The 24,015-nt window shown below is 42.5% G+C and overlaps 2 protein-coding genes and 1 long non-coding RNA gene across 4 annotated transcripts; 2 read left to right on the forward strand and 1 right to left on the reverse strand.

Moving 5' to 3' along the window:
* The first annotated feature begins 148 nt into the window (after positions 1–148).
* On the forward strand, positions 149–8,603 carry kat2a (K(lysine) acetyltransferase 2A). The gene is made up of 18 exons (XM_062407254.1): positions 149–408; positions 754–877; positions 1,004–1,149; positions 1,276–1,365; positions 1,485–1,666; positions 1,824–2,015; positions 2,208–2,314; positions 2,796–2,900; positions 3,376–3,512; positions 3,611–3,819; positions 3,900–4,026; positions 4,482–4,592; positions 4,678–4,821; positions 4,911–5,025; positions 5,107–5,143; positions 5,900–5,963; positions 6,216–6,300; positions 6,414–8,603. Exons 1-18 carry the CDS (start codon positions 187–189, stop codon positions 6,605–6,607), a joined length of 2,391 nt encoding a protein of 796 aa, XP_062263238.1. The 5' UTR covers positions 149–186; the 3' UTR covers positions 6,608–8,603.
* On the reverse strand, positions 8,006–20,427 carry LOC133970439 (uncharacterized). Of its 2 annotated transcripts, XR_009924303.1 has the most exons (6): positions 20,341–20,427; positions 20,155–20,270; positions 17,766–17,888; positions 17,568–17,659; positions 17,412–17,494; positions 8,006–8,100 (listed from the first exon to the last, which is right to left on the reverse strand). It is a non-coding gene; the product is annotated as an uncharacterized LOC133970439 (long non-coding RNA). The 2 variants fall into 2 exon arrangements; XR_009924302.1 differs by lacking the exon at positions 17,766–17,888.
* Positions 12,242–17,399, forward strand: dhx58 (DEXH (Asp-Glu-X-His) box polypeptide 58). The gene is made up of 12 exons (XM_062407255.1): positions 12,242–12,345; positions 12,476–12,666; positions 12,771–12,975; positions 13,057–13,247; positions 13,716–13,829; positions 13,905–14,037; positions 14,124–14,309; positions 14,669–14,919; positions 15,006–15,317; positions 15,402–15,592; positions 15,695–15,794; positions 15,922–17,399. Exons 2-12 carry the CDS (start codon positions 12,490–12,492, stop codon positions 16,105–16,107), a joined length of 2,046 nt encoding a protein of 681 aa, XP_062263239.1. The 5' UTR covers positions 12,242–12,345; positions 12,476–12,489; the 3' UTR covers positions 16,108–17,399.
* Positions 20,428–24,015: the final 3,588 nt, after the last annotated feature.

The following is a 24,015-nucleotide window of genomic DNA, read 5'->3' on the forward strand; positions in this document are numbered from 1 at the left end:
TTCGAGTCTAAATCACTAGTGACACTGTTTTCCTGTCTTGGACGTGTTTTTCTTGTAATGGAGATAAATGGAGAAAAAAAAGTCATATCCAACGCTAAACTCTGCAGGAGAGTCCAGTTTTCCGACAGCCAGTAAAGGCAGCGCCCGGGCTCCACGGGAGCAGAGGACGAGTCTCGCAGTGTGGACATGTCGGATCCGGCTCAGGCCTTACAGCCCCGGCTTCTTCAAGCCCAGTCCGCGGGCTCAGCTGGCTCCAGCACCGCCGCCACAGGCTCCGGGCCCGGGAACAGTGACCCGGCAAGACCGGGACTGAGCCAGCAGCAGCGTGCCAGCCAGAAGAAAGCCCAAGTCCGAGCTTTCCCACGGGCCAAAAAGCTTGAGAAACTTGGCGTATTCTCCGCTTGCAAGGTAGCTAGCTCCAGCTAGCCTCAGCTAGCTTTAGCTAGCCCAAAGTTCACAACAACAAAGCACAGATCGGCTAATGTTAGCATCTGAGAGGGGTTGGGGTCAAATGTTAGCACAGTGAAGACACGGCTAACAAACACATAAACAAATAGCCTAACAATTAACGTCATTGTTAACTTGTGTAGCTAACCACAGTCTCCGGGTACTTGTGTTGTTCACATGAAATCTGTCCATGAATCTGTCATCAGCTGCCTCAGATGCTTGAGTCGCTTAGTAACATCTAAGCAGCAGTGGAGTCACAGTTTTATCGGCTTTACTCGGTGTTTATTATATTCTACCTGTTCACAGGCGAGTGACACCTGCAAGTGCAATGGATGGAAAAACCCAAATCCTCCATCGGCCACACGTATGGACCTGCAGCAGCAAGCAGCCAGCCTGAGCGAGCCGTGCCGCAGCTGTGGACATGCCCTGGGTACAAACACCTTCCACTTACACCCCAGTACTCCCCGCTGTCATTTCCCCAATGCCATACACCTACAAAAAAATTCCGACACACGATATAGCGATGGGTATGTCTGATTTCATCTCTTGTCTGCAGCCGATCATGTATCCCACCTGGAAAACGTGTCTGAGGATGAGATTAACAGGCTGTTGGGGATGGTGGTTGACGTGGAGAACCTTTTCATGTCTGTGCACAAAGAGGAGGACACTGACACCAAACAGGTCTACTTTTACCTCTTTAAGGTAAGCAAGCAGTGACTAAAATCACTGTCACACTAAGATTCATCATTGAGTCCATTTGCGAGATACTGACGTTAGACCAGCACACAGGTCATGTGTCATATGTCATTTCTGCCCTCTTCCTCTTAGCTGCTAAGGAAATGCATCCTGCAGATGAGCCAGCCAGTGGTGGAGGGTTCCCTCGGAAGTCCGCCCTTCGAGAAGCCCAACATTGAACAGGTAAACATGAAGTTATTATCATTCGCCCCAAACACCTTCTTACCTTTTGTTTGTAAGGAGGCACCATTGTGCCATTTCTCTAACTTTCTGTTCTTGTTGTGTTTGGTTATATTTCGCAGGGGGTTTTGAATTTCGTTCAGTATAAATTCAGCCACCTGGCACCAAAGGAAAGGCAGACCATGTTTGAGCTGTCAAAGATGTTCCTCTTGTGCCTCAATTACTGGAAGCTGGAGACGCCGACACAGTATCGCCAGCGCACACAGAAAGACGATGGGACAGCGTACAAAGTAGACTACACCAGGTGTGTATATGTGTTGTTATTTAAGAAAACTGTGCATAACCCCATTAACTAGTTTCTATCGTCAATAACCAATATATAGACTGCTAGATGCTTTAATTTGCCACATCCCTTTGTTGAATGCTTTACAATAGTTGCATTTTGCTTATGACCCCCCCAGGTGGCTGTGCTACTGCCACGTCCCCCAGAGCAACGACAGCCTGCCGCGCTATGAAACCACTCAGGTGTTCGGCCGCAGCTTGCTCAAGTCCATCTTCACCGTGACCCGACGCCAGCTCCTGGAGAAGTTCCGAGTGGAGAAGGATAAACTGCTGCCAGAGAAACGCACACTCATCCTCACACACTTCCCCAAGTAAGGGCGGATTTTTGAAATTGTGCATGTGCCTCTGACGCTGAGCTTTTAATGTCCAAGAAACAGTTGAAAAATATGTAGATTTAGTGAATCAGCCCATTTCATATTTTTATCCCGTTCTTTGGTGCGTGTGCTAGATTCAAATTCGGACAATTGTCTGTCATAATTACATCTGTACATGTGTGTCATCAGGTTTCTATCCATGCTGGAGGAGGAAATATATGGCGATAATTCCCCCATCTGGGAGGCCGACTTCACCATGCCTGCCGCCGATGGCACACAGCTGGGACATCAAACAGGTGAGGAGGGTATACAGCCGGGTATGGTTTTTATTCGAGTCCGATTTCGACAGCCATAAACAATCTGTTCTGTAATCATCAATAAGATGTCGTGGGAATTGAAACAAGTTACAAACAGTGTTTAATGGTGAGTTAAATTCTCAGAGCAGACTAATGAATATGAAGCATTCCCAAAAGAAAAAAGTCATCGCTAGGGTTAAAGATAAAAAAAGACTTTGGTGTCCAGTTGAGAAATCAATTTGTTGAAGCATATACAAGAAATGGAACAATTTAAAAATAAATAAGTTAAGCGAATGAGAATTTAAAGAAATTACGTACACCACACATCATAGAGTAATATGCGACAAGTTGGTATAATAAAATGTAAATATGTATAATAGTAATTACAATGCACTTACACATAGTTGCTTTTAGCCGATGTCACAGTTCCTGTTTCAGTTTGTTATCCACCACCCTGAACCTTGGTGTCTGTCCATTGCAGTGATCAGTCCTGCTGCTGTGTCTGGCTCCCCTGCTCTTGCTAAAGGCCTGAGCAGCATCTCCTCTCTGGGCGGCATCGACTCTGGATGTCCGGAGACCATCACAGGTCTGGGACCTCTGCACTGCTCTGATTTCTGTTTTACAATGACCTTTATACCAGACTCACATGTCTTATGTAGTTGACTGACTAGATGTAGGATTGTTTAACACTAAAAACTCGTATAAAACACCCACAGCACTTCTACATACTTGCATATACACCCAAAAAAAGCACTTGATTATAAACACCAAGCTAATACTGGGTGTTTCCTCTCTGTGATGTCAAGACATTTGAAACTTTCCTTTGAGATTCTGGTTTGTGTTGACAAGCTTGTATCATGATTTATCCCCTGTCCATTCCAAAATGTCTTGGTGACTCGTTAAATATATAGGCAAGTGTACATTATCTGACAAATATCTTTGGTTTGTTAACCAAAGATATTGTCAATAAATTAGCTTATTGACAATCACAAGAGCAGCACCGATGACTCTACAGTCACTATCAGCATCATTGACCTGAGTATTGTCGAATGTCTGTTCAGGAGAGAAGCGCAAACTTCCAGAGGCGTTGACCCTGGAGGACGCTAAGCGGATACGTGTGATGGGAGACATTCCTATGGAGCTGGTCAATGAAGTTATGATGACAATCACTGACCCTGCTGCTATGCTCGGACCAGAGGTGAGTCACTTCATCAGCATTTTAAAGGTTAAATACAACTTATCCCCATCTTGTTACAAATTTAAAATGCAGCACTGATGTGATCTGTGTATTTCTAGACTAATCTGCTCACGCCAAACGCTGCCCGTGATGAGACTGCCAGGCTGGAGGAGCGGCGAGGCATCATAGAGTTCCACGTCATTGGAAACTCGCTTTCCCAGAAGTCCAACAAGAAGATCCTGATGTGGCTGGTCGGCCTGCAAAACGTCTTCTCTCATCAATTACCTCGCATGCCCAAAGAGTACATCACACGACTGGTGTTTGACCCGTGAGTAGATGTTCTCTTTACCGCTAGTCAGACTTTGCCAGTCACTGTTGCGCCCAACCTGACATCTCTCACTTTCACAGGAAGCACAAGACCCTAGCCCTTATTAAAGATGGCCGCGTCATCGGAGGCATCTGTTTTAGGATGTTTCCCACTCAGGGCTTCACGGAGATCGTCTTCTGTGCTGTCACATCCAATGAACAAGTGAAGGTATGTAGAATCATTTACTTTGAGAAGCAGGAATTCTAGAGATGGATTATAAGATTCACACTTGACTTCTTTACAGCTGCAAACAAATTGCTCGGCAAAAGGCGACGTCTCCATATCTCTGAGGGATTTATTTATTTAATTTGGCACAAAACTCAAGAATTCAAATGCTAATCATGACAAAAAATTCACACAAATGTCCTGATCGGGTAAAATTAAACGATATTTTACATTTAAGGTCAGTACCTCAGGAACTAAAATGAATATCCTGATGAAATTTCACATCCACAAACTGTGGAGACTGTTCAACTGTTAAGTGCTGCTGGGTTGAAAATGTGTAAAGTGTGAGTGTTTAGAATGTGAAGCTTGGAGGAGCCACTCCACCTGACCGGTATTGAGATGCCTATAGCAAAATTCCAGTTTTTCTGACTGTCTTCTCTTGGTCTTTTAAACATAAGGGCTACGGTACCCACCTGATGAACCACCTGAAGGAGTACCACATCAAACACAACATTCTCTATTTCCTCACTTACGCTGACGAGTACGCCATTGGCTACTTCAAAAAGCAGGTACAAGAATACCGACCTTTACATTACCCCTGTCACGTCCTCTTCTGCGATCTTGTTCGCTCAGTAATGTGCTCTTCCCTCGCAGGGCTTTTCCAAAGACATCAAAGTGCCGAAGAGTCGATACCTGGGCTACATCAAAGACTACGAAGGAGCGACTCTGATGGAGTGTGAGCTGAACCCGAGAATCCCCTACACTGAGCTCTCGCATATCATCAAAAGACAGAAAGAGGTTTGTGAGCCTGCGGCGTGTTCTCATTCAAAAGTTTTCTGCTGCTAATCTCTGGGTTTTAATATCACACTACCTTTGTATTCCATCAGATTATTAAGAAGCTGATTGAGAGAAAGCAGAGCCAGATTAGAAAGGTTTACCCAGGACTTACCTGCTTCAAAGAGGGAGTCCGACAAATCCCAGTGGAGAGCATTCCAGGCATAAGTAGGTGTTTGTGTATCATGAAGAATTTTTTTTTTTCTTTAAATTCCATTATCATATTACTTACAAGTGTTTGTTTTCCAGGAGAGACGGGCTGGAAACCCAGTAACAAGGACAAAGGGTAAACTCGTTATATTTTGAAAACCGGAATGTCTTGTTAAGATGCTTGTGAACGTGTTGCTGTAGTGATCAGGTGTTATAGAGGAGCTTCATATTCACCACCTCTTTGAGAATTTCCTCTTTATGTAGTCATTATTTATAGTTATCTTGGTGAAAAGCAAAGTCCTGAGAGGCTCCACAATAAAGGCTCTTTAGATATGTTAAAGATAAAAAGTCAGACGTCTTCCAAATTCTACACCAATTAGCACAAAATAATTTTGCTTGTGCAGTAGTTTACACAACTGTTCAACCACTGATGCAGTATTTAACGATCTGAGATATAATGTTCTAAATCATGTATAACTAATGTAGTTTTCAATCATCGCCGTTAATATTTAATTGAAAGTTTTAATGCAAAATTTTATCTAAATAACTAGAGTACAGCTATAGGAATCTGTGCTTCCAATACAAAACACCCAAACCACAAATTTCATAAGTCACGAAAATAGCATCAGAGTAACGCTTATTTATAACTGGACATCTCCTGCTGTTGAAAAGCTACAAAAGCAGTGAACTATAAAAAATAATATTAAAAACAACTCATCTTGAATATACAAATCTGAGGGTTAGGGTTAGTTAATGCCAACAGTCCCCAATTTTAAAATCAATGCGATACACATTATTGCAATGTTATATTTAAAAGTCTCAAACATTTTTCTTCCTATGCTCCGTCTACTTGTCAGTAATTTTCTTATTTATCAATCTGCATGTATTGTAGCAAAGAGGTGAAGGACCCCGACGTGTTGTACAACATGCTGAAGAACCTCCTGGCCCAGATAAAGGTAAGACTCACTTGCTGATGCCACACATGAACAGAGGCCACATCCATATTAATAAATTTTAGTTTTAGAATGCATCACTTCTGCTACACATACGGTTTAGGTTTATGAGCTCTGGATAATCTCCTGACATTGGAAGGGCTGTATGTGAAAATTTATTTCTAATCAACCGCTAAAACACTCGTCTAGACATCATTTTCATGTTTAAAACTGAAACGTATTATTACTGAAGGCTAAAGGACTTTATCTCATCAGACCCACCCTGATGCCTGGCCTTTCATGGAACCAGTGAAGAAATCTGAGGCTCCAGATTACTATGAAATCATCCGATTTCCGATCGGTGAGCGATCATCTCTTTACTTATACAACTCCTCCTCGTCTTCTTCATTTCATTTCACTGTTTATGTGAAGCAAACTATACATTTGTCAATTTACTTTTAATTGTCCCCACAGACCTGAAAACTATGACGGAGAGACTGAAGAACAGGTACTATGTGACCAAGAAGCTTTTCATTGCCGACCTGCAGCGAATTATCACCAACTGCCGCGAGTACAACCCCCCGGACAGTGAATACTGCAAGTGTGCCAACACCCTGGAGAAGTTCTTCTACTTCAAATTAAAAGACGGAGGCCTGATCGAGAAATGAACTCCGCCGCAGAATCATGACCGACTGTCACAGCTGCCACACACCAAGACGAAGCAGATCACGAGGAAACTAGCTATTGTCATGTCTGAGTTATTTAAGGGGTATGTACACGACTGACACATTTCACAAGGGAATTGTTGGATTCTAACAAACATGAACATGATGGTTGTCTGGAAATATCGGAGCCAGTTGAGCACAGTGTCAAAATGGCATTAACTTTTCTCCATAAAGTTACCGTGTCATTTTTTTCTCTTCCAGTACTCACAGTGGGTTAACAATCCTAATACACGTTTCATTAGGTGAACCAAAGTTATAGGTCCAAGTTAAAATCCTAACCATGCCACTCTTTCCACTGTTATTTATTGTGTGAATCAGCTCATTATTGCGTTTAATAACATTTGTTCATTCCAGTTTGGTCAGAACTTGTCACTCGAATGTAGTGTTGAGTTCCCTGACAGAAAACTGGACCTCTGGACCTAAAGCCACGTTGCCTTCCGTTACTGACAGACACTTGAACATCCCTGTCATTTTCCTGGGTATAAAGATCAAGGTTTTCTCAGAGGGGAAGTCCTTAAAACACTGAATCGTGAAAAAATATGGGCAGTACTCTGACTGTTGAAAAGTGCAGGAACTATTGAATCATTCGCCATTAAACACAATAGTTGAAGTTGTTTATGAAAATAAAATACTCACATTTGTTTGTAGTGGTGCCTCTAAAGGGAGAGTTTGTTTTTCTCTTTTCATTCCATTTATCATAAGGACTTCTCTTTTTTTACTGTTGGTCAGAATCAAAGGCAAATACCATCTGGGGTCTAGAAATCCACAATATCTGCCGTCTACACTGGAAGCCCCGACATATTTTTGTTGCCCCTAGAGGCTTATTCCTTGTCAGACGACAGCCGATGGGCTCTGAGACTTTGAAGGCATGATTCATCTGTTGAGGAAGACAGATTTTTGTTATCAAGAACATTTTTTAAGAATGTGATAAACTAATTCCTGGATCCCCCCCCCCCTATTTTATTCTTTCTTGAAAGTTTCATGGAAATCTATTCAGTACTTTTTGCATAATCCTGTTGACAGAAGGACGCGGGGTGAAAACATAATCTTCTTGGCGCTGTGGCAGAGGTTCTCCTGACTAGACAGAAAATAAGATAATTTCCCAAATTGTTGCCTTCAAGAAAACCCTTAACACAGATACTTCTTAATATACAGTTAATATAACACACTGTTGATGCACCGTTTTCCACTGGCAGGGTTTTATTCCAAACCATTTAGCATGAGGTCATACGTTAGCATAGCTTTTACCATGCTTGCAGGTACGAACTGGAGCTGTTGTCACTGATTTGTTCTGTAGTAGTCTCACTGCCACACACATGCAAAGTAAGTAGTCTGTTTCGTGTTCAGCCACATGTTTGTTGTGGTGTCACAGGTTTACTGCATAGTTGACGTTGTCCCCAGCCTGGTGGGGTGGGAGGGGGGGCTAACCAGCAGTCCTATGAGAGGAAGAAGGCGACTCACATGTTACACAAGCTGCAGTAGGTGATCATGCATGGTGGACAGTTTACAATTAGCATTCACAAATTAACTATCCAATTTGAAGCCTTCTCTTGTTGCAGGTTTTCTTTTTACAGTGTCACACACATTGTGATGAAATATTGGAAAGCACCCACTTCTCTACCAGGAAGTACCTGACGCTTTTTGAGCCTGCTTACTGAATGTTTCATTGTTTGTCCGTGTGTGAGTGGATGTTTATTTTGTACTTGAATTATGACTAGTTTGAATTACCCATGTGATGTCAGTGTTGCATTATTCAGGGTTGTCAGTTGCGTACTTCTTCCTCAGTCTACCTATGCTGCATTTCAGATTTTCTTATTGAAAGGTCAGTCTGAGGGATCTTTTCTCCGGTTTGATGATGGCTACTGTCTCCAGTTTTGGTATAAATGCCATTTACTGTAACTATAATACTGTTCATGACAATAAAGTTTTTTATAAATGATTTGTGAATGTGCAGGTGATTCCTATGCTGTGAGTAAGCATAACTTAATAATGGCACTGAAACTAAAACGACCATCCCACTTAGCCTTGGGATTTGGGGATATCCTGACTTAACAAAATAGCTATGTCACGTTATTGATAGCTGCGACTAGCTCATGATTGGTTGAATGCATGTATTAGCAGGACCTCACTACTGCAGCTTCAACCCGGGGTAACTACTGCACAGACTCTTCCAACTAAAATATTGGCACAAAATGGCAGCATTCATATCTGGAATTAGAGATATTTATGCTTGAATTGCCTTCAAATAAAGCTGTTTTGAATTCACCTCTGGGTAGTGGGAGGAAGCTGTCCATCTTTATACACAGTCCATGGTCATGATGGATATTCTTCACACATCTTCACCACAGGAGAAACATCCAGACTAATGTTAAAGTTCTAGGTACTTTTAAGTCTCTGTTTTGAAATAGAGGTTCCAGGTTTCACTTTCCTGATAAATAGAAACCTACAGAGAGGGAGGGCCCAGTTGAGGTTTACATAATGCAAAACCCGATTCCTCTCTGGCCTCAAGAAAATCATATCTGTAAGCCACGTACTGTGTTGAAGATAATTATAAAATCATCCATGAACAGATTGTACAGGGTAAGTGACAGACTAGCTGTCAGTGACGTTCTTGTCCTGTCACTTCACAGTGGAGCCTGTTCAGTTGTTCCTCCAGAGCCTCCCTCAGGAGATCCATGCTGCGGACGGAGGAGGAGCAGGAAGGTTTCACTTTGGTTTCTCTGTATCAGACAGATGATCATTAACACGTCATGCTGAGTGCACAGGCACATGACAATGATTCACATGGTGGACTGGTGTTGACTATTATCCACAGATTAGACTTTTAGTAGATAGTATTTTATTATCATGTTATTGGGAATTTATATTAAAGGTACTGCATTTGTTTCTTATAGTTTGTTGCGACCCAGCCCAGGAGAAAACCCAGTCGCAACACAAGGAATGAGTCTTGTCCGTGTGTGAGTGGATGTTTATTTTGTACTTGAATTATGACTAGTTTGAATTACCCATGTGATGTCAGTGTGGCATTATTCAGGGTTGTCAGTTGCGTACTTCTTCCTCAGTCTACCTATGCTGCATTTCAGATTTTCTTATTGAAAGGTCAGTCTGAGGGATCTTTTCTCCGGTTTGATGATGGCTACTGTCTCCAGTTTTGGTATAAATGCCATTTACTGTAACTATATTACTGTTCATGACAATAAAGTTTTTTATAAATGATTTGTGAATGTGCAGGTGATTCCTATGCTGTGAGTAAACATCAATTAATAATGGCACTGAAACTAAAATGACCATCCCAGGACTTAGCCTTAGGATTTGGGAATATCCTGACTTAACAAAATGGACAACAAAATAGCTATGTCACGTTATTGATAGCTGCGACTAGCTCATGATTTGTTGAATGTATGTATTAGCAGGACCTCACTACTGCAGCTTCAACCCGGGGTAACTACTGCACAGACTCTTCCAACTACAATATTGGCACAAAATGGCAGCATTCATATCTGGAATTAGAGATATTTATGCTTGAATTGCCTTCAAATAAAGTTGTTTTGAATTCACCTCTGGGTAGTGGGAGGAAGCTGTCCATCTTTATACACAGTCCATGGTCATGATGGATAATCTTCACACATCTTCACCACAGGAGAAACATTCAGACTAATGTTAAAGTTGTTGGCTGACTTTTAGGTCTCTGATTTGAAATAGAGGTTCCAGGTTTCACTTTCCTGATAAATAGAAACCTACAGAGAGGGAGGGCCCAGCTGAGGTTTACATAATGCAAAACCCGATTCCTCTCTAGCCTAAAGAAAATTGTTTCTGTAAGCCACGAACTGTGTTGAAGATAATTATAAAATCATCCATGAACAGATTGTACAGGGTTAGTGACAGACTAGCTGTCAGTGACGTTCTTGTCCTGTCACTGCACAGTGGAGCCTGTTCGGTTGTTCCTCCACAGCCTCCCTCAGGAGAACCATGCTGCGGACGGAGGAGGAGCAGGAAGGTTTCACTTTGGTTTCTCTGTATCAGACAGATGATCATTAACACGTCATGCTGAGTGCACAGGCACATGACAGTGATTCACATGATGGACTGCTGTTGACAATTATCCACAGATTAGACTTTTAGTAGATAGTATTTTATTATCATGTTATTGGGAATTTATATTAAAGGTACTGTATTTATTTCTTATACTTTGTTGCGACCCAGCCCAGGAGAAAACCCAGTCGCAACACAAAGAATGAGTCTCCCCTCTTCTCAGCTCCCAATAACAGCCAGCAACGAATGATTACAGCCCGTTTAGCTTTATAAACTCGTTTTGCTTCATCGTGGTCTAACAGCAAAACAACAACCTAAACTTACCTACTCAAATTAAAGAAACTAAAAGACACGTTACTAACCGTACTCCTAATCCAAAAACAGGAGAAAACATGGGTTAAACCAAAATGCTACCCACCCCTACAAAACCGGGCAGGTACATCAACAACAGGGTTTAAGACACTGTACAAGAAACACTACTGGCCGGCAGTGGCAAGAGGAGAGACCCCAGGAGCTGGGGGAGGCCCTCCTCTTATCCATGCAAACTCTGAGTCTGGAACCAATCAGCTCCCTGGAAACAAACCTACACACACAGTCTACCGTCCACCTGAAACTCATCACACACAAGCATCACAGCAGAGAGAGAGGGAGAGAGATCCACGCCACAGGCACAGTGGACAACAGACCATACACCGATGTCTAGAACCTTTCACATGAAATCAGGGTGATAAAAACTTGTGATTTCCCTTTAGTCTTTTCAGATGGAGGATATTCATCCAAAATGACTTGCACTTGATTGATCCTGTGATTGTCCTTATCAGCTTTTTACCCTGAATGTATCATGACCTAAAGATATAAGGATAGGAATATTTGGGTTTTGTTATTATAGAAGCTGTTACTTTTTAATCAAGGTTTATTGATGAGGATATCATCTTTGATTGGATAACCCTGTTCATCTGGTTGCTCCACAAGCTTCATGTGTAATATTTCATACATATTACTCTCTAAAGAACCAAACTATCAGCAGAGTGCTCCTTGTTATTTTTCCTTTGGGCTATAGTACCTGCCTCTTTCTTTAATATTTATCCTTGTGTATTGTCAGTATGGATTAAGTCAACTTTCAGTGAGGTACAGAAACCACCCAAGTGCTAAAGTCCTGCAAATCAATGACTTGCAGATGAAATCAAAAATCAAAGAACAGAGAACTAAGGGGTTAAAACAGCGACTGTTGTAGGATTCGTTTTCCTGATGTCATGACAAACAGCTGGGGCCCCGTGAGGGTTCATGACAATCATCAACAACAACTAAAGAACATGTCTGCTATAGGCCCCTACTAGAGTAAATGCCATAGATTCATATTTAAACGATCAGTGTGGATATTGCTTTAATAAAAAAGGACTATGTAAGAAATATTTTAGGACGGCATAGTCCAAGCTTCCTATGTCACTGCACAATGATGATTCTCTGTTGGCCCTCAAAAACCTCCCTCAGTGGGGCCATCGTCAGATTCAATGGGTTTTTACTTTCGTTTCCTGTCCTCCTCACACAGCTGATCATAACACAGTTATAAAAGCCCCACCACCTACAGTGTGTGGTGATAGGGGACCAGGAGAAGCTGGGAACACCACACACCTCTCCACAGCTGACTGGTGAGTACATAACAATCCAGCCTCGTTTCCGTGTTCGTGTTCAAAAGACTGTCAATGCATAATCCGGTGTTAATTGCTTCCCTGCAGTACTTTGGTGATGAGTGTAGGATTCTGATGTGTTGTCAAACAGGAGTAAAGTTGAGGATGGCAGAGTTCGGACTGTATTCATACCAGCAGGAAGTGGTGGAAAGGGCTCTGCAGGGAGAGAACGTGATCATCTGGCTGCCGACCGGGGGCGGAAAGACACGAGCTGCTGTGTATGTGGCCAAGAGACACCTGGAGACCACACAGAATGCCAAGGTGGTGGTTCTGGTCAACAAGGTACCCAGAATGCACCAGACAGACAAGATGAACACAGCATTTTTCAACCAGTGTGGCGAGAGGCAGAACAAATACAGTGGGGTTTCATGTATTGTGTGCTGCAGGTTCACCTAGTGGACCAACATTACACCAAAGAGTTCAAGCCTCATCTGGGCTCCGACTACACCCTGGAGCCAGTGAGTGGAGAGAGCGAGTTGAAGGACCTCTTCGGAAAAGTGGTGCAGGACTCGGACGTGGTCATCTGCACAGCACAGATCTTGTACAACGCTCTGACCAACAGCGAGGAAACCAAACATGTTGAGCTCTCGGGTCAGTGAAAGTTAGCTTTAACAGCCTTGATCGGGATTTCGTAATGACACGATCAACTGAGTCTTTGTGGTTCCACCCCAGATATCACCCTACTGATAGTTGATGAGTGTCACCACACCCACAAGAAGTCGGTCTACAACCAGATCATGAGTTGCTACATGGAGAAGAAGTTGAAGGGAGAGCGTCCGTTGCCGCAGATCCTGGGTCTCACTGCATCGCCAGGGACGGGGGGCGCTAGGATCCTGGAGAATGCCGTGGAGCACGTCTTGCAGGTCAGAGTCTCTCTTGTCATGTTGTTTAAAGACAAAAAATCATCTGCATTTTTTTGTTGAAAGATGGTGCAATTTCTAATTGGTGTTCCCAGTGGTGGTTAAAAGAGAATTACTTCACGAGTCCCAGTGGTCGCTCTTTGTTTTTAGTCCAAGTTGTGCACGAACAGCAAAAACAAAAAGCTTTAAACACAGAAAATCCCAGTGTTACACCAAATGGGAGGGAGCAGATTACCAGTCTGGATCACGAGAGGTCATGCCAGGAATTGTATTTTATATTCGGGACGTCTTAATGTCAGAGACAGGATGCGAACTCTCAGCACAAAACATTAAACGTCTTAATTAAATCTTTCCTGCATAAGCCTTTAGACTTCTCAGGTCAACCATCTTTGAGACCTAATTTTGGTCAGGCAGATTATTTTTCATTCTCGATATAAAAAGGTCAGTTAGTAACAAATCTCTCCGTCTCAGATTTGTGCCAACCTGGACTCATCCATAGTTTCAACCAAGAACTACGCCCCTGAGTTGAAGAAGAAGGTGCCGAGACCCAGAAAGACATTTGACATCGTCGAGAACAGACCTGAGGTAAAATAAAAAAACTCATTTGGAAACTCCCTCATTGAGATTCTATCATATTTGAACCATATTTTGTTCTTTTAGGACCCGTTCGGGGATGATCTGAAGAGGATGATGCAGAGGATCGAAGAGCACATGAACATACCCGCAGACTTCACACTGAGAGTGTGTGGCACGCAGGAGTACGAGGCAGATGTGGTGATTTTAGAGCAGCGAGGTATGTTTCCATTTTTCATCCTCTTATTTACAGCTGTTATAATGTCAGTGCCACCCATGCGTCATCTGTGTTTTTGAATGGATTAGGGGTAAGAGACGACAACAGACGGCTCGCACAATGTGCTCTCCACCTCAGACAGTACAACGATGCCCTGCTCATCAACGACACCCTGCGTATGATGGACGCTTACGACAGCCTGAAGGAGTTCTACAGCTCTAAGTCCAACACAGCAATCGACAAAACAGACCTCTTCCTGCTGGGAATTTTCCAAGGTGGGAATACAGACAGTTTAATTACTGAATTGAATTGATAACATATCTCACACTCATTGTTCGCAAACCAAGGCTGCTTTGAGACTTTCACTCCACTGCGGAGATTCTTTGCACTCTCTCCAAAGGAGATGCTTGTGTGAACGCAAATGTCCAAGTGAGAGCCTCTGGATTATCTGCAGACTTTCTCCCCCACCCGGCCTCTTGGAATTGAGTCAGCAGAAAGATTGCAAAATCCGATTCGATCACGCTTCTAAGACGCGACAGATGCAATAATATTCCACTAGATGTCACTCAATTGTACACGCTGCACTTTTAATTCGCAGTTCACTGAAAACCACCATAACATTTTTGTTACGCAGCGAAACAGGCGGATTTGAGGAGACTTGCAGGAGATCCTCGCTACGAGAACCCAAAGATGGCCAAACTTGAGAGCGTTCTGCTGAAACAGTTCGGTTCGGGTGTGCAGTCAAAGGGGATCCTCTTCAGCAAAACACGCAAAAGCATCCACTGCCTGAATAATTGGGTCAAGAACAACACAGCCTTACAGGAAGCTGGCGTCAAGGCAGACGTCCTGACCGGGGCTGGCAATGGCATCACCTACATGACACAGGTGTGCTGATGTATAATGAGCTTTAGATCGTCCCAAATTATGTTTGGTGTGACCGAACATGCTTTTCTTCCACTTACACCTTGCAGAACGAGCAGGCCGACACGATCCGCCATTTCCGACAGGGCCTTCTCAACCTGCTCATCTCCACCAGCGTGGCGGAGGAGGGCCTCGACATTCCTGAATGCAACCTGGTGGTGCGCTACGGCCTGCTTACAAATGAGATCGCCCAGCAGCAGGCCAGCGGACGTGCCAGAGCGCAGGACAGCAAGTATTCAGTGGTCGCCGCAAAAGGCGGGCGGGAGGTGCGCAGAGAGCTCACCAACGAGTACCTGGAGGAGCTGACTGGGCAAGCCATCGCTCAGGTCCAAGATATGAGCCCTCACGAGTTCCGCGGAAAGGTGAGGCTGCGGCCCTCTGTTCATTCTTATTCTGTGCTCCCAGGTCCCGGTGTTTTCTTACCTTTTATTCTTCGTTGGCTCCAGATAACTGAGATGCAGACAGAAGCTGTCAATAAAAGTAGAATCAAAGAGCGCAGTGAAATGCAGAAGAGGAGTCTCTACACCGCTTCCAGTATCCAGCTCCTGTGTCGAAACTGTTTCAAGCCTGTGGCCTCTGGCAGTGACATTAAACTCATCGAGAATGTGCACCATGTCAACGTCAATCCGGACTTTAAGTGAGTTGAACTCCTTTGGGAAAGAGAGTTCATCCAAATGCACATTCATGCCCCAGGCTTTACACGACATCTTCACTGCTCTAATCTTGTCTCTGTTCTCAGGAAACACTACAAAGTGGGAGGGCAGTTGATGCTACCAAAGAGTTTTGAGGACTGGGAGCCTGGGCGGATTATCAGCTGTAACAACGGCAACTGCAGCCAGGTATGTTGGACCTTCTGCCAAATATTGATTCGAGACTCAGATACTGAAACGTTCCTGCTGTAGGCAGCTTGTTGAGAGAGCTGATTGCACGGCTGGATCTGAATGTTATTCTTATGTAAATTCACAGCAATGGGGATTTGAGATGAAGTACAGGGATACTGCCCTGCTGCCCAATCTGGCCATTAAGCATTTGTTCCTGCAGACGCCTGATGGCAGGATGACTAAGAAGAAGTGGAAGGATGTGCCTTTCACTTCGGACAACTTCAACTTTGAAGAATACTGCCAAGAAAACTTCCCTGACCTCTTCGACTGAGGAACCAACCACAGAGCTCTGTGTGTTTTATTTCTCACTGTACGTCAGTTTTTATCTTTATTTTGAATCCAGTCTGTGTGTGTTTGCAGGTCAAAACTCTTTTATAGAAACCAATACTGTGCAGTTTGAGATTCTTCATACATGAACAAGACAAGCCACTCTAAAATATGCTCCACACGTGCCTGCACTTATTTATGCTGCGGGGCCAATGAGGCAGCAGCAGTGTGCTAAAGCCCATTACACATCGATCATGCTTGAAATTAGCATGACAGCTTTGTTTACGCCCACGGCGCACTGTGGCTTTGCATGGTTCTGTGTGTATTTTCCGTGCTTCAACTCAATCGCAAAAACAAAAGCACAACATGAAGTCAACAGAAAGACGAGGCTTAACCATCACCACGGCCTGACGTGTTGTCATGAGGACGGTTAATCACGAACGCTATTTTAGCTTTTTAAAAATGCTTTTAAATGGAAATCATTTTTTTATGCAGTACCATGTGTTCTGTGGTGGGATGAAACAAAGTATATTTACTTATTTACTGTATTTAAGTACGGTTTTCATGTATTGGTACTTAACTTGAGTTGATTTATCTTTGTCTACTTTACACTTTTACTCCTCCACATATATCAGCAATTATTTTCTACTCTGTTTCATTTTTACAATGTAATGTAATGTTACATGTAACATGTTTTTTTTCTCAATATTTTCTAAAAGTTATCAAAATAACAAGAGGGGGATTAATGATCTAATCCTGCATCACTGGTGCAGAAAAGAACACCTGAAATGGATTCAGAGGACGTCACTGCAGAGACTCAGCCATAAGAATGTATTAGACCTTGGTATCAGGAGGTATCACTCTGTAAGCACTTTTACTTTCAATACTTTGCAAGTATATTTCAAAGTAGAATTTACTTAATTTTACTCAGGTAGAACCCTTAATGTGGTACTTTACTTTTACTTGTGTAAATTTGTGTCCATTTATTTGTACTTTAACTTAAGTAAAATGTTTGAGCACTTCCTCCACCACTGGTAATATGATATGATATCCATATGAATGATCTCAAATAACATATGTAATTATTCCAATGTTTTACAAAAGGGTTATTTTTAGTAGTATTAGCTCTATTCGCCTGTTTACCTCTTGATTTGATGAACAGATGATTAAATATAAATCATTTGCCTCTATGAGCCACTAGGTGTCAGTGTGGGTTAGCCAAAGGCCCACACAATTTCACACACCACTGTCATCTACCTTTGTAATCTTCAATAAACAGTGTGGGTAAAACCAGAATAGAGATTGTACCTGTTGGATCTCAAACTGAAAGCAGTGGGCCGATGACGTGCAGAGACTCTGGCTTCACAGGAGCGTCTGAGACCCCATATGTGCTGGAACACAAAGGATGCAGAATCTGAGTGTGCAATTCCCTGTTCACACCATATAGACTTTGCTGATTTGCACCTGAGCAAGGCACTCCATCCCCAAACTGCGTCAGGGGAGTGTCCTCTCGGCCGCTGGTGAAAGATGGCCTCCAAAATGTGTGTATGCAACGCCTGGAAAAGAGGGAAATCTGTATTTCAGTACATAACTTTGACGCTTTGAGTTCTGATATGGACAGTGTAGGTGTTTCTTTACAAGTAGAAGAAAAATCCCAGAAACCTCAATGCCTGTGAGAGCTTTTCTTTGAAGGTGTTTTGAAATGAGTAGTGTTGCTTATTTTGGCTGCTGCACTTTACTATACGCTGCTTCTGCCTCCCTGGATCAATACACCATCTGAACAGTCTGCACAGAGGAACCGATTTATTAGACTAGCAAATGATCGTTTAACACGCTGCCTTCAAAGATACACAATCTCCACTGTTTTTCTTCTTCTTCTTCTTCCAGGAACCCACACAACTTGATTTTAGCAATCCCCAAAGGACACATTCAGACAGCTAATCATTTACAGTTTCATTTTGCCGCTGCTTTGTTTGCACAGGCAAATCAATCTTAACACGCAGCAGCTAGAAGCCTCAGCTGTAATGAGCAGTTTCCAAAACAAACCCCAGATTATGAAACTGTAAAGCGAGCCGGAGAGGAAGCCATTCATTTCAGGCTGGCAGACGTATTGGGGTAGATTCAGTTTTGAGCCGCAGAAAACATCTTGACATGCATCTGCGGACCAGACACGGATGGGTCAGCCTCACAGGGTCACGTGTGTCCCAGTCCCTTCCGATCTGGCACAGAGCTGGAGTCAGTGGTGCCGCCATGGACGTAATCACACTGAAAACAGGCTCTGTTCCGGTGTCAGGGCTCACTCCGGCTCGAGCGGGCGGAGAGGAGACGTACAGTGTGTGATTTACTCTGATCAGGCTCCGGCTCTATAATCAACGCTGATTGCTTCCTTTTGCTTTCCAGCTCAACACCCCATGCATCTTAATTGCAATTAGCTCTCTTCTGAAATTAAAGCAGCTTGGAGTAGGTGAGCGAAGGATGATAACGTGGTGTGTGTGTGTGTGCGTGTGTGTGTGTGACGATGCCACTCAACAACAAGGTCCTCGTCATTTGTATACAGGACATGTCTGCCTACTGTAAATGTCCATACAGCAGCTTGATCAGTTAAATAAGGGGAGTTGCATCTTAGCTGAGCGAAATTCACAATATCTTATAATAAATTCATCAGTGATATGCAATAATAACATTAAGATTTTTTAATAGATTTTTCCTATTAATATGTAAAGTTCGATTTAAAAATGCAAGATGGAGCTTATCTGCAACCGTTACAGATTTGTTTTTTAATTAGGAGCTGGAATGAATTGTCAATCAATAGAAAACGTCTATTTTATAATCTTTACAACCACTAGAATGGCCCTCAGCCCAGTAGATTCTATCAAGCTGCACCAAATTTCACACACCCAGAGATACATAATTTGCTCATACATCATATACTGCCTAATCTGTTTCACACTATTTCCACTTTTCACTACAGTCATATACTGTAGTTTATACGCTATCGTCCCTGTAGCTTTTTGAGTGCATTCTTATATGTTGGGTACTTTTAGGTTGCTTGTGTGCTTTTATTTTGTGTATCTTAAATGTTGCGCACATATTTGTCTTCTTATGTGTACACACACACACACACACACAGACACACACAGGGAATGAAAAAGAACTGTCATTCTAATCTCGTCTATGATGCCAAATTGACAACATCGTTGACTTTGATATCAGTTCATTAAATATACCTGAATTCATTTTACGCCTCAAGACTCATGAATAATCCCTGGGATACAGACAAAATGTCTCCTATCTTACAATTGTTTGGATCTGCGTCCCAAAATTCAATGAGTCCTTTCCTGATCCATCCTTCCATCAGGTTTCATGGAAATCTATGTAGTTCTTGTTGTGTAATCTTGCTTACAAACAAACAAACAAACAAACCCTTCCTATCCACTAGTATTTGCTGCTTTGTGTATGCATGCCTATGGACATTTTTGCATATGTCAACTTTTACTTTATTTTAGTTTATATATATAGAAAATAATCGGCAGAGTAATACATTGTGTAAAAAATCAGTAGTAGAGGTGAAACTCATTGCTGGGTTTAACCGTTTTTCCCCTGATTTACTTCCGTTTTTTTTTTGTAACGGCCCCCCCAGGTCATTAAACTAATTACCTGTGCGTACCGGAGGCCAGGTGAGCTCTGTGTTCCGGACTATGGCTGTAGTTCACCTGCTTCTCTTTTACAGAAGAGGCCAGAAAAAGTGTTTTATTTTTTGGGGGGGTCCTGCGGATGTTTCAGCTGCTCCACAATAAACAAGCGGAGCCAGTAAAGAAGATTGAATGCGGGGGACGCGGCGCAGCGTGCAGCGCCTCCACTGTGGGCACGTGGCTGAGCGCAGTGGCTGGTAAGTGTTTCCAAATGACCTGCGAAGTGACAGCTTCATTTGTTACCTACACATATTTTACTTTTATAGCTGTAGCCATGGGCGCACTCGTAACGTTAAACAGCTTGTTGGTGCTGTTAAATTAACACATACCTCTTCAAATACACACACACGCAAACACACCCACAGTGAGTGCTGGAAGTGGGGAGCAGCACGGAGCTTGTTGCTGTGGACCGGCTCGGTGCGCGCAGGAGCAGGTGGTCTCCCAGGGTCGTGTCGATGACAGGTTGTGATCTCAACTGTCAACACAAACGGAGGTGTCATGTCGGATCGGACAGCATCGAGCTGCTCTCATTGTTTTACGCTCACCTGCCTGAAGTCCCAGTCACGGCCCTGTTGAGTTTGTTCCTGCGCGAAGGGAGGGAGGCGGATGGAGCTGTTATTAAAGGGCCCCTGGGTAGCGGTGTGACGTTTGGCCCCTGCTGACGACAGCTGCTCAAAGTGAAGCCAACCATCTCGATTGCCCCCTAGTGTCTTGTTACAGTATGATCAAAACAAAGCATGTTGAATAATATTTTTTTACAAAAAATGATTTCCATTATTTGAGGTGATTTTATTTTGATCACACTGTTGTATATTCAAGAGATTAAAAATAGCTGAGACGTCATGATTGATAGCTGAGACTGAATCGTGATTGGTTGAGCGTGTTTCTATTACTACTGTGCAGTGGCTCCAAATTATGTCATCAGCGTAAGATGCCACAATCCAAAAGCTGAATATTCTTCATTTTTGTTCAGTATGATTGGGGCCCTTAGGGTCTCAGGTACGTGAATAGTTTGCCTTGTTAGCACTACACACAGTACAGATGTAGCTGTGGGTAACATCATTTAGTTTTAGGGATATAAATAAACCACCTGAACATGTTGAGGTCAGTAGAACAAGACCCCCCATTTAAAGGGCTCCCAAGTGGGGACTCATTACAGTATCTCACTATTTATAATGAAATGAATCACATCCCCCATATGCAACAGCATCTTTATTCACAGCCATTTTAAAACTAGTATTTTAATACTATTTGCACCAAACTTCCATCTTATAACGTTGCACTGAATTAACCTAATTTAGAATGACAGCACTTTGACTCGAATAGGGCTTTGTCATAAGCAAGGGTGAAAATAAAAATGTAATTTGTTTTCTAAAATCTTGGGATCCCCAAGTTGGTGCCGTGGGATCTCAAAAGGGTTAGAGGACTGTTGCACTACATGATCTATGTTCAGTAGATTATACCAGAGGAATATTATACTGTAAATATATATGTTTTGTGAAGTTGTCTTATCACGGCACTTATATAAAGTCATCCGTTAATATAGTTTTTAAAAAAAAAGAAAACGTATTTTAACTTAATTTAAAAACGCCTAATTATTAAATAAGGAAATACTGTATGAATTATCTGCGTTAAATCAAAGTAAGACAAGGTAAGCATGGACTACAGAGCTCATCACTTGGTCTGTTCCCGGGCTGCAGACAGACGCCACACCTGTTGGGTCAGTGTCAGACGGGCTGACACGCGGCAACACATTCACGCTGTCAACACAAGCTTGTTTTTTGCTCCTGTTGTCTTCACACATTCTCTCTGCAGGACTCACACGGGACACAGACAGAGACAATGACGGACACAAATAGCTGGTAGAGCACAGTGAGCCGGTCACCAGGACGGACCATTTCCTCTGGGACCGGTCTGCTTGTCATCCAGCTGCTGTCTGAGAGTTTGTTGTGCTGCTTGTCGGCCTTCAAGCTGACGTGATGGGACTCCATCGTCTTTAGTCTCATGGCAACAGTTGAGGATCAGGTTACCATTGCTGACAAGGAAGTCAATGACCTCTGCATTGGCCTACTATGTGTTGTTATGTAGAGTGGTTATCGAGCTGCTGCCCATGTAGCCTGTGTGTAATGCTCAGACGATCTTTGGTATCTCTGTTCGTTTATGTTACCTCTTTTGTACGGTGGCCGTGAGAGCTTCAGTACAATTTATTTAAAAAAAAACTGTGCAGTTAGACAGAACACTTATTGAGAAAACTTTCCATTTGATGAATGCGCCACAAATAGAAAACATGCTTCATATACTCAAAAGGCAATCAAATACTTGAAAGACGATCAAATACTCAGAACACTACATTAAGGTTCCCGTGGGAAAGACTTCAATTCAGGTAATATGCAGTAATGGACACAATTAATTGAGAAACAGGCTAATGTCACATGGGCTAGCAATATAACCTTCTAACTCTCTTTTTCAAATCAACATGGTCTTTACTGTGGCGTTTATGATGTAAAACAAAAAAAGCTACCATGTTATATCATCCCAATGTTAAATAATCAGCACCAAATATTTTATATTATGTTTTACCTAATTGAAAGACATCAACTTCAACAAGTGAGTGTGTGGTTGTGTTTTGTTATGTGTTGTCAAATTGATGTTTTTTCCATGTGTTGTGTTTATCTGTGTGCGTTTTCTTCGGCTGCAGTGTGTTGAGCTCTCAGAGCCACTCTACCTTTTGAGTCTGCCGTGCCTTAGCTACCTGATCTTGAGCAAATTCAAGTGGGGGGAGTATTTTGAATGCTCTACATAACATCGCACTCTGCGTTTTAATTTCATGGTACGTTCCTTTACAAACCCAGGTTGGGGAAAAATGCATGTTTGTGTGTATTCTCAGGGCAACATGAAAGCAATTATAGTCCACAAACGGTGCATCTGTGTCGTCGCACATCTCCTTTGATTGAGGATGTCACTCTCTGAAGTGGATTGGACCTCTAGTGCTGGTGTCAGCGTCTGGAGTTAACAAGGCTATTTCATGCTTTATTATAGCATGCATGAAAGAGACACTTGTCTTTGCTGTGCTTGGTGGCCGGGCTTTTGTCTGTTCTTCACTGCCTTCTCACTTTTCCTCTCTGCTGATTACTTTGGGACGATCTATGTTTGTGTGTGTGTGTGTGTTACAATTTTATTGATTAATCAATAATCAGTGGACTGATCTACAATGAACTTAATCAATATTTTCAGCCCTAGTTTTAGTTCGGTAATTATTTATGTTAATGATAATATGAAGATGTTAATTTAGCCGTTAACCGTTCCTTTTTTTCAAATATTTGTAATTTCATGGTTTTATATCATTGAAAACAGATTTTTAGACTGATCTACAAAAAAACCTCAACGTGTTTCTTTAGTTTTCTGAATCTTGCCGTTCTATTCACTATTTCAGTATTCTCAGTTTATTAACAAAATGAAAGGTAAATCACAGGAAAGGAGCTACTGAAAGCATCTCTCTGTAAGATTCATTTATGTGTTTTTCAGGTATCGGCACATTCACCATCGTCGATGGACACACGGGGTCTGGGGAAGTTAGAAACAATTAAGACAGTGATGTTTCTGTGAAAGTTGAGAATGATATGTGTTGGTTTTACTTGTGTGCTCATGAACCTTGTCATCTTGTCCTGCAGCTTTTCAACAACAGCATTGGAAAGGTAGTCTTTGCCAAAATAAATAAATGTATGGCTTTTAATCTTTTACTTTTTTGTTTTACACACAATTTCCTATTGTCTTCCCACCTGCTCAATGCATTTCTTCTATGAGAATTTTTGTAAGGGTCCTGATTTTAGCTTTCATGTTGCAGAAAAGAGCACAGGCCACCACTGAGCTGCTGCAAGAACTGAACGGCAATCAATCTATATATGAATCTAAATTTTCATCTTCGCCTCCTGAAGATCACTGTTGAATTCCTCCTGAGTGGATGTTTGTCTTTGGCAGACCACGTGGTAGGAAGCTTTGAGCTTTTTCAGCTCATCTTGGAGAACGTTGTACTTCTTCTTTTCCTCCTGGAGGTGTTGAACTTCTCCTGGTTTGTTGCACGACTTTCGCAGACAATGTGATAAGGCTCTTTGAAAGCCTCCACCTCTTCTTGGATAATGTACTTCTTCCTCTTCTCCTCCTGGAGATCTCTGTTGAAATTCTTTTGGTTTATTGCAAGTCTTTGACAGACCTTGCGATGA

This window comes from Platichthys flesus, chromosome 16, assembly GCF_949316205.1.
Source record: "Platichthys flesus chromosome 16, fPlaFle2.1, whole genome shotgun sequence".
Classification (NCBI taxonomy): domain Eukaryota; kingdom Metazoa; phylum Chordata; class Actinopteri; order Pleuronectiformes; family Pleuronectidae; genus Platichthys; species Platichthys flesus.